Source organism: Benincasa hispida, chromosome 3, assembly GCF_027475165.1.
Source record: "Benincasa hispida cultivar pf3 chromosome 3, pf3_genome.v1.1, whole genome shotgun sequence".
Classification (NCBI taxonomy): domain Eukaryota; kingdom Viridiplantae; phylum Streptophyta; class Magnoliopsida; order Cucurbitales; family Cucurbitaceae; genus Benincasa; species Benincasa hispida.
The window spans coordinates 37,799,357-37,810,405 of NC_143480.1; the positions used below are offsets into that span (position 1 = coordinate 37,799,357).

An 11,049-nucleotide genomic window follows, 5' to 3' on the forward strand; every position below is an offset into this window, starting at 1 on the left:
AGTCATATCACTAATATACGGATATCAAAATAAAAAGAAAGGGAATAAGCAGAAACCGTAGAAAAAAAATGATGTGTACCAAGACAAGATAAGGGAGGTCAAAATTGGAAATTAAAAAAAAAATCAAAAGTTGATTGGTCAACACTCCTGTATTTGCAAATATTTTAAAGATGTGATATATTTTTAGATTTTCCCCTATTTCCAATATCACTGATATCACTTATATCATAGTTATCGGTGATGGCTTCTATCATTGATAACATGCTATCAAAGATAACTTGTGTCATTCCTGTTTACCATCAAATAACATGCTATCATTGTGATAACTTTGAGGCATTCCACTTACACTTTAGTTCGAAGTTCAACTTTATTAATTAAATTCATTAAGTTGGTTATCGATGATAAACTTCTATAAGTGACTGTGAAAAAAAAATCATCAAAGATTAAGCTATCAATGATAGAAAATACCAAGTGGCTATCACTAATAGACTTACATTAGTGACTATCAATTTTAAAAGATTAACACTCAAGTCTATCCGTGGTTATTATTGAGAAACTTTTATCATGATTATCAATTGTAAACTTTTATCACTAATAGACTTCTACCGCTGATGTCTACCTAAGTTCGATATAAGTAAAAAATAAAAAGAAAGAAAAAGAAAGGGAAGATGCAAAAAAGAAAAGAAAAATAGAAAAAAAATGATTAAAATTTAAAAAAAAAAAAGATTAAAATATAAAAAAAGGACGAAATAAAAACTGGAGAAATGAAAAAAAAATAAAAAGAAAATGAAAGGCGAGGAAGAAGAAGGAAAGAAAAGAAAATAAGAAAAAATGAAGAAGCAAAAATCGGATAAAAGAAAGATAATAAGAAAAAAAGAATGGAAAGAATTGGAGAATTGAAAGAAAATTTAACAAAAATGGGGAAGAAACAAAATCAAAATAAAATAAAAAAATAAAGAAGATAGGAAAGAAGCAAAAGAAAGGAAAGAAATACAAATAAAAATTAAAAAACAAAAAAAAACCAGAGAAAGGGAAGAAAAAAAGAAGATGTGTATTAAGACAAGATAAGGGAGGTCAAAATTGGAAGTTAAAAAAATCAAAAGTTGACTGGTCAACACTCCCGTATTTGCAAATGTTTTAAAGGGGTGATATATTTTTAAATTTTTTCCTTATTTTACTATCTATTACAAATATCCAAATTAAAAAGGAAATAATAGGAAAATGGGCAACTAAACAAATGTTTGAGTTTAAAAGATAACTTTGAAAAATGCTAAACCCAAATTCTATAAAATAATGTTATTTTAATATTTATTGACAAAAATAGGATTGGTTTGAAACTATTGATAAAAATAGGGTTGTAAAATCGTGGGCGGGTCCACGATTATTGAGTCAGCACATAAATCGTGTACCCCGTGCTAAGCTAAATTTTTTGTATTCACATTTTCTCCCAACTTTTGTCTTCTTATATTTTTATAGCGTTTTGCATCTTTGAAGAACCTTTTAATTGTGAAATTCAAATTTTCAAAGGTCTATAGTAAAATAAAAATTGAATCAAATTTCTTGCAACGAATTAAAGTTAATTTTTTTTTTCACATTTTCCCCCAACTTCTGTCTTCTTCTTTTATTTTTTTTTAGTGTTTTTTTGTATTTTCGGAGAATTTTTTTTACTATGAAATTTAAATTTTTAAAGGTCTACAGTAAAATAAAAATTGAATCAAATTTCTAGTCACGAATTAATTCTAATTTTTTTTCTACATTTTCCCCAACTTCTATCTTCTTCTTTTATTTTTCCAGTGTTTTTTATTTCATTTTCGGAAAATCTTTTAATTCAAACTCTGAAAGGCCTACGGTAAAATAAAAATTGAATCAAATTTTAGTCACGAATTAAGACTAAATCTATTTTTTTTTTCACATTTTCCCCAACTTTCTTCGTCTTCTTTTATTTTTTAGTGTTTTTTTGCATTGTTAGAGAATTTTTTACTGTGAAATTCAAATTCTTAAAGGCCTACGGCAAAATAAAAATTGAATCAAATTTCAGTCACGAATTAAAGTTAAATCTATTTTTTTTCACATTTTTCCCAACTTTTGTCTTCTTTTATTTTTTTTAGTATTTTTGGAAAATTTTTATTGTAAAATTCAAATTTAAATTTCTAGGCTAAATCTATTTTTTTCACATAGATTTATTTAACTGTAGATTTTTTTCACATAAATTTATTTTATGGTAAAATTCAAATAGATTTGTTCCCTTTGTATCCACTTAAATCAAAAAGCAATAAAAAAAATAATAAAAATATGGAACTCGTGGACCCCGTCCACAAGTTTGTTAGATGACATAAAAATCGTGTACCGGGTACACGATTTTGCTACCCTATTTTTGTCAATATTTTTTCCATCCACCTTACTTTTGTAATTTCTTTCTTATATACCTTATTTTTGTTATTACTTTAAAAAAAATACACTATATAATATGCGGATAGATATATCCTTCTTGACCATCAAGAGAAATACACAATATTTGAATATAGAATCTAATCCAAAAATTCAAATATTTAGTAAATAAAGAAAAATATAGAATCTAAAATAATGAAAATAAATCAATTGAAAATGAGTTAATTTAATCCACGTAAAGTTAGTAAATTATAATACATATATATGAAAACAAAAAATGCACAAAATATTTGTGCAAAAATATAAGCCAAAACCTAATATACTTCTCTATGATAGTAAGAATGATTAGTGTAGCTCGGATGAAGACCAAAATCTCTATGTCCACAATTTTCTTAGTGGCTGTCAAGGCCAAGTGTTAGTTGGACATACTTAAACGCAAAAACATAATTAAGCTTTTGCTTAGTTTTGACATGCAAGACACTCTGGTTGTTGCTTTATATTAGCAACACAATTTAATCTTTAGTATTTTTCCCAAAGAAGATCGACTAAATGCAAAGAAGAATTATTTGTCATACTTTTAGCATCTATTTATGAGCTTTGAATAATTTTTAGGGGTATTAGATATAAGGGTATATAACCTTCCATGGAAGCAGAAGATTACACGTACATTATATCGTATCTTTAGCGATCTACCTAGTTATAGGAACTCATACGAATAACCTTGTACACTTATTTCCAATTTTATATCACACAGAAGATTATGTTTACAATATTTTTACTCATGAGACTAACATTGCACAAGGAGTTTATATATATAATAGGTTTAAATACTATCCAATAACTAATAGCTAAGGGTTTTACGTTCTTATAACAATATACTAGGTAGTTCAAGTTTTTTTTTTTTTTCATTCAACTTATTGTTATTTTGAGTCATTAAGTATTTTCCCACATGTAAGTCGCATTTTATGTTAATTAGAGTTGTTATATACACACTGAAACGCCGACATTTATGACATTAGTAGGTTTGTTCACATCTTTATTTATTTACATGACTCTAAGATTGTGGATTTTGTGATGGTTAGAAATTTTATATTTTTGAATTTTATTATTATATTCGTTTACACGATTATTATTTTGTATTCAATTATGGTTTATTTAGTATTAGGATTGAGTTAGTTGGTTAGATGTTATTTTAAAAACTAAAATCTAGAGGGAGGGTAGTTTTGTCTAATGAAACTGAGAAATTAAAATACAATATTCTAAAACCAAGCCAAAGTTTGAGAATTAAAAAAAATAGTTTTCAAAATTTTGTTTTGTTTTTTAATTTGATTAAGAAATCAACCATTGTACCTGATAAAAATGTGGATGAAATATGCTTAACTTTCAAAAACAAAAATAAAAAATTAAATGATTATCAAACAAACTGGGCGTTAAAACTTTTCAAAAACCAAGAGAAAAGTTTGAAACTAAATTTAGAACCCTAAAATAACAAACCAAATTGTTCAAGTGAAACAAAATGGAAAGAGAGGAGATTAGATGAAGCAATCTAACGATTTCAAATGTTGTGAAAGAGCAATTTTTTCCTAGGCAAGAACAAATGAAATTAAAATTAAAATCCTAGTGAAACAAAATGGAAAGAGAGGAGATGAGATGAAATTTAGAGAGACAGGATGAAACTAAGAACAGAAGCACAAGCGAGAGCAAGACTGAGCTTGAAAGCACAAGCAAGAGCGAGAGTTCCTGTCATTTTTCCGTCAGCTTAACAATCTTCTCAATATCAGTCTCATCCTCAACTTTCTTCCGAAACCAACACCGCAAACCTAGAAACATTTTTGGAGATCTCATACGAAATTCACAGCGAAAATGGTCAGAAATAACGTTTTTAACCTTTTACGTTATAAAAGATCTATCTTGAGATTTCCTAATTTTGTGGGTAATTTTTTAAATATTTAGCATAATATATGTTTTCACGATCGTATAAATTTCAAAAATTTCGAATGAGTTTTTCAATTATCAAAATAGATTTTCTAAATTGACTACAATTGTGAAATCAATTTTAGGAAGATCTAATTTTGTGAAAATTTGGATAAGATTTTTGAATATATATTGAATCTCGGTGTTAATTCTCCCACGGAAAAAGCTCAAATATATCAAATTTCGGTGTTAATTATGTTCAGATTTCACCGAGAAAATCCAAATATATAGACCCAAAATTCAATCGAAATCTACATAATTACACAAATTTCTAAATTGATTTATTGATTATCTAAATAATTTATGAGTTATCTTTTCAAATTTTTCCAAATTGTATAATCTTTAGTCGTGTGTTTTTTTAATTTTGAAAAATTTTGGAAAAGATTATAACATTTGAAAAAATTAACAAATCTTGATAGGAACTACCTCAATCACGTATGAGAACCCCTTATTCTAGGTGAACCCCACAACGATAATAAGAATAACACCAATTAACTATTTAGTAAGCAAAGAAAGCTAAACATCGATGATCAAGAAGAAAAGAGAATGTGTTCCTAACTTAAAAATTTCAAACTCTCCACAATCTAATGGATCAAACTAGATTGAAAGTTCTAAGATGTGCATTTTAAACACAAGAATACAAATAAAAAGCATAAAGCTTGGAGACAAAAACTCTAATGAAATTTCATTCAAATTCAAAATCTTGTTTATATTTATACTAATTGAAAAGACAACTTGAAAGGACATAACCTTTCACCTAATTGACTAGGTTCAAGAAAAACTCTCAACTACATACATGAACCTCCATAAATGTAAATACATTATTATAAATTGATACATTAAATATTAAATATATGAATCAATCTAAATTTTCAAATTCATTATGACTTTTGTGACTTTGATTCTTGAAGGGTTGCAACATTTCATATTTGGAAGCTTAACTAGGAAGCAAATCTTTTAATACTCTAACTCCTAATCATTGCCAATTATTTACTTATCAAATCTTGATATGTAATTCTAACGAGAAGTACCAAAAAGCCTCAAAACCATCAAAAGCAAGAAAAAGTTGTTTTTTAACGAAAATCTAAGTGGCCAATTTCAGGTAAGATAGATCGAGAAAAACTATTCAAACGAGTTTTCATAAAACATGCTAATTTTATAACTTAGGCATGACATTTTCAATAATTTCCCAATTTGCACCGTTTATTTTCATTTTTGTTTTTGTTTTGTGGGTTTAAAGATTGTAAAGCATTGAAGCGAGAAGAAACTTTTGAAGAGGAAAGGAGATTGTGGAATCGTGAAGGGGAAAGAGAGCTCAGGGAAGGGGTAAAATAAACAAACAATCAAAATATTGATCGATAGTAATTGTTGGTATTAATTATACCACTAAGCAAGGAGGGAAGGAGTGCAGAGAAGATAGGGAGAGAGAGCAAGATCAATTTGTTATGGTGAAAACTTAATAAAAAGAAACGTATAATTTTTTATACTAAAAAATTTAAACAGAAAAAACGTAGATGCAGTCAGACTGCTTTGTGTAATCCAATCAGCGCCCAATGAGATTGTACAATGTGGCACAATTTTTATTTTTTTAAAAAAAAAAACACTTAATCATTACCCAGTTAAAAATAATGGTGTTAGTGCTATATACTTATTTATCCTCAACCTTGAAAATCCCACTTTGATCAAACACCACAATTTATCTTTCACCTACCCATAAAAGAGAATTCTACAATACTGAAAAAAATGATTCAGTATACGAATATTCATTGTCCATACAAGCTTTACCATGATAACGACCTGCCCCTGCTATGATAGCAGACGGATATTAAACGTATAATGTAATTCAAAAATAACTAAAATTTATCTTTTAAAAGTTAATGGGCCACAATGGCAAAGAGCTAGGATCAAGTAAAAAGTACAATGGCAAAACATTTTTTTTAAACCTGCCTGTCTATTAACAATCAAAACTCAGAACCCACAACCAGAGGCAAGAAAATACTGATATGATACTTCACCACGAATAAATAAATGAATGAGAATAGGTTAAATTACATGTTTGGTCTCATAACTTTGAGGATTGTGTCCACTTGATCCTCGAACTTTCAAAAGTGAGGTCAATAAACTTCAAGAAAATAATTGATATAATTATATATAAACTAGAATTGTATTCCTAATGAACCCTAAACTATCCGTTCATAATTAGATATATACTTGGATTGTATTCCAAGGATCAAATAGATATGAAATCGTATAGCCGTAAAAAATAATAATAAAATAGAGGCTAAAAACACAAACGTACCAGATTGAAGTCCTCTTCCACAAAGCTATAGCAGCATGCCCAAGAACATGACCAACTACAGGATGAGATTCTTAAAAATGCAGCAAATAGAATTATCCAAGAACAAGAGCCATACGTCTTTCTCTCTAAGGTATTGCAATCTTTACTTTGTTCTGGTAATCGTTTGCACTGGCACATTAAGCAAGGAGCAAGAGAGATGTACATATATATATATATATATATATATCACAAATAAAATTTTGATCAAAATATCGATTCCCTCAATTAATATTGTTGTCCTTCCATACCATTACATCCAACCAAAAATCCAAAAGAAACTAACTACATGTAGCTGCTAAGTAGCTAAGCAAATAAAGATAAAAGGAAAAGAAGAAAGAAACAATAAAAACTTGAAGAGAAACCTATTTTTAGAGTACGATCCATTCTCAGTTACAGACCTCAATACATGCAGACTTCTAAGAGAGCCAACAAATACCTCCAAAGATGCGGCCTATCCTATATTACACCAAACAAGAATATCAGAAACTTCTAAGTTAGAAGAGAGAATTCAGCCTCTCCCACACGACCACTTACCAACAGAACTGATAATTTCTTCCCCTTCCAAGACTTATCTTCAGTTTATTCTTAAACAAGTTGGAGCTAGCATCTCATGATGACATTTTGAACGGCAGTTCTAAATAACAATCAACACATGTCCATTCTAATCGAAGTGTTCTGCAGGTTATAGTAAAACTAGGTGTTCAAAGAGTGCAGCGTAGTAGTCATTCCCATGATGAGTAATATAAGTGATGCCATGAGATGAGACGTGCCGGCATCATACAAAGTGACCAAACTTCAAACATAAGTGATTGGATAATAAAGGCAAAAGATATACATGCACGTTTAACATTGAGAGTTTGCCATTAGTCTTAAACTATTACCGTCAGCAAAGTAAAAACCTATCATTGAAAAAGGAACAACCTAAAAATTCAAGCTAAATTACAGTTAGAAAACTAAAAACCTAATGATAGTAACTCAAAGGAAAGCAAGATACGTTAACTTTCTAATCCTGAAGGTCAATTTGACAAATTAGTAAAATTTCAACTGGTCAGTATCAGATGGTACCAATGCACATGGAAACTTAACACTGCCGTTCAAATGATATCATGAATATCCAACTTCTCATCACAAAGGAGATATAAACTGAAGATGATAATCAAAACATTGGAGGGCTAAAAACTTCAGAAATTTCTGACATTCTTTAATAAACTTGTAAGATAGGTTTGACCTAGGGAGGTATTTGCTACAATATAACACCTAACCAGAGAATTAATATCCTGACACAACCGAATGTAGGGAACCTCATCTCACATCAACACGTAGTATAGCACCTTGCAGTATGGAATCTGCCCTCAGAATGGAAGACTTTTGAACTAGATAATATTATGTAGGAATGCATATGGGTACGGAAGCCATTACAGGGAATCATAACCAGGATACTAGACCTGTCAGAAAGAAATCGATCATCAGATTCATTCAATAACACAGGTACAACAAGAAACAATATAGATTTGGATGAGACGCAAATTTCTGAAGGTGGAATGCCATCAGACTTTATAAAGAAAAAAGAACACGAACCACAAAAAAAATTTACAAGCAAAAGCTATCTTGCCATCAAAAGGGAATGTTCTTTTCAGGCACCACCTCCAGCCTTGCCTGCAACATCTGCAATCTGATTACAAACAATAGGAATCATCAATGGGAACAAGAGCATTGGAAACTGGTACACACTAAAAGATAGCAAAATAAACTTAAAAGGATAACGTTACCGTCTCAACGTTTCCTTTCCCATCCATTTGTGTGGGAGAGTTTGATGTTGGATTAGAAAACCTTCACCCAGAAAGTAAAGGGAAAAACAAACAATATGTTAGATGCATTCTACTGTAGACTCCCTGCAAGATCTCCATGAAGCACAGATGTAGAACTGGAAGCATGTCATTTAGCTACAACCAGGGAACAAAAAACCAAGCCCACTACCTGATTGCCCTTGCTTTCCTCTTCTCTTCTTCCTGGGGGTCTGGCTTTGATGTTGATGAAAACCTAGCAAGACGAGCTTTCTTCTTTGCCTCATCATCAGTAGTCACAGATGCAGAAAGCCCAAATCTTAACAACCAAAAGAAGGGGAAAAAGTTTGAAAAAAAAGTTAAGTAAAAGACAATATACAATTTCTTTGACAGAGTGAGCTATCAATACATAAATAAATGGAAATACCTCTCAGCTCTTGCCTTTCTCTTCACCTCCTCTGTCTTATTAGATGCTCCCAATCCATTAGTTGCGGTACCCATACCAAACCTGCAATTATCGCCAACAATCAACATTAAAGATATTTGACAGAAAAATAAAAGCAACACATGGCTCTCAACATAGCTTGGAAAAAGAAAGCAAATGGTGAATATTTTAATCATAGAAACGAGAAGACAGAGAACAACAATATGTGCCCAAAAAAAGAATTAATTCCCACACAACGTCTCAATTTTTTAACTAATCTTCGAAGATACTAGCAGCACTTTCCAACCAAACCTCCATAAGACACTACAGACAAGACAAAACCACAAAGCTCTCATAATTATGAAAGGACGACGGCTTAGCTAGTTTGTGTGAGAGGCACAATTCTGGAAGCCTCGAGAAAGACTGAAAGAGCATAACAAATCATTCCAGATTTCACTTGAGAAGGGATAGGAAAGAGAAAGGACTGCAACTTTTCTCTTCATTTTTTAAAGAAGAAGAAGAAGAAGAAGAAGATATAACAGTGAATTAATGATATTTGACATCTAAAAATAAGCCACTGCAATCATTTCGGGTTTCAAATATATATGTACCATTACAATTAGAAATTCAAGTCATTGCCCGAATATGAATGATTAGATTGGGCACTTAAACCAAAACATCGGACTCAATAACAATACAGGGTTGATACGCTCCAGAAAATCATAACCTACCAGTTCCAAATCACCTCATAACTGCAGAAGCAAATCATCGGTCTAACTCAGATATAACAGAGAATTATTGATATTTGACATAAAAATAAGACACTGCAATCATTTTGGATTTCAAATATATATGTACCATTCCAATTAGATTTTCACGTCATTGCCTGAATATGACAATTAGATTGGGCACTTAAACCAAAACGTCGGACTAAATAACGATACAGGGTTGATATGCTCCAGAAAATTATTACTGACGAATTCCAAATCACCTCGTAACTGCACAAGCAAATCGTCGGTCTAACATATGACGGGAGATACATGAATTTTTGGGCTTGTTAAAATCCCTACTCAGGCAGTTTACGAGATAGAAACGTCATATTTATACCAGTGAATTATCACTACATTTGTCCGTAAAATGAGAGAAACATATAGATTCAAAGCAACCATAGGAAACTAACTATGCAAAAGCCCATGATCTCCAAGAGAAAACGCAACAACACAAGGACGAGCAAAGGCATGCAGCGAAGACCGATAACAAATAAATAGACTCACCGTTCCGCTCGAGAATTACGCTTTTCTTCTTCAGACAATTGCACTGAGATCCCAAAACGCTCGGCACGGCGCATTTTCCTCTGGACGTCAGAAACCGGTGCACCATCACCTTCAACCGACGCCTTACCGGAGCCCTTGGACTCGTCCCTGTCCTTGGATGACCCGCCATCAGTTGACGAAGACGGAACGGAGGCAGGAGGCTGGGCAGAGGAAGAAATCGTCGGGTCTAGGGTTTGACTAGGGTTTTCTCCAAGCGGACTCTTGCTATTACTAATATCATTGAGTCCTGCAGATGCTACCGTCGCCATTGGAGGAACAGATTCGAGACCGGAAACCTAATCGGAGCTGCTTGCGAACCACGAAAGCTGCAAAGGGAATTGCCGCGTGAAAGAGAGGGCACAGCTTTTCTATTCGATTTTTGGGTCTGGTCAGATATTTCACATCGTGGATGAGAAGGGCAGGGACAATAATGTAATTTGTATCCGAATGAGAACGAGGGATATTTCCCCTTCATATGTATACGTGCTGGCTTTTCATTCGTCCATTATTGTCCTTTAAAAATTGAATTTTTCCTATCTAGTTTTAGCCTTTTAGGTAAATAATGTTTCCTTTAAAAAATAAAAAAAAATTAAAAAAAAAAAAAAAAAAAAAAAAGTTGAAGAGAAAAGAAAAGGTTTTAGGTAAATGATGGAAAATTTTAGGTTCAATTGTACATTTGATTCAATTCTCTCATTTCAAAAAAAAAATAATAATAAAAAATTAAAATTTAATCCCTATTAGGCCTAATTATTTGGTTTTTTTTTTGTCTTTATTTAAAATTAGACTCATCTCATCTATCTTTTTTTATAATGATTTGTATCCTACTAG

The 11,049-nt window shown here is 31.2% G+C and overlaps 1 protein-coding gene across 3 annotated transcripts; it reads right to left on the minus strand.

The window, feature by feature from the left end:
* Positions 1-6,898: 6,898 nt before the first annotated feature.
* On the minus strand, positions 6,899-10,655 carry MOS11 (Protein MODIFIER OF SNC1 11). Of its 3 annotated transcripts, none has more exons than XR_005480823.2 (6): positions 10,183-10,655; positions 8,912-8,992; positions 8,678-8,803; positions 8,470-8,530; positions 8,279-8,372; positions 6,899-8,145 (listed from the first exon to the last, which is right to left on the minus strand). XR_005480823.2 is itself a non-coding variant. In XM_039026711.2 (6 exons), the coding sequence occupies exons 1-5, from the start codon at positions 10,488-10,490 to the stop codon at positions 8,334-8,336; spliced, it is 615 nt and encodes a 204-aa protein (XP_038882639.1). In that variant the 5' UTR covers positions 10,491-10,627; the 3' UTR covers positions 6,899-8,145; positions 8,313-8,333. The 3 variants fall into 3 exon arrangements, 2 of the variants coding, with proteins under 2 accessions (XP_038882639.1, XP_090167903.1); XM_039026711.2 differs by having other exon boundaries at positions 8,313-8,372; positions 10,183-10,627; XM_090311777.1 differs by having other exon boundaries at positions 8,295-8,372; positions 10,183-10,627.
* Between the last annotated feature and the right edge of the window lie 394 nt (positions 10,656-11,049).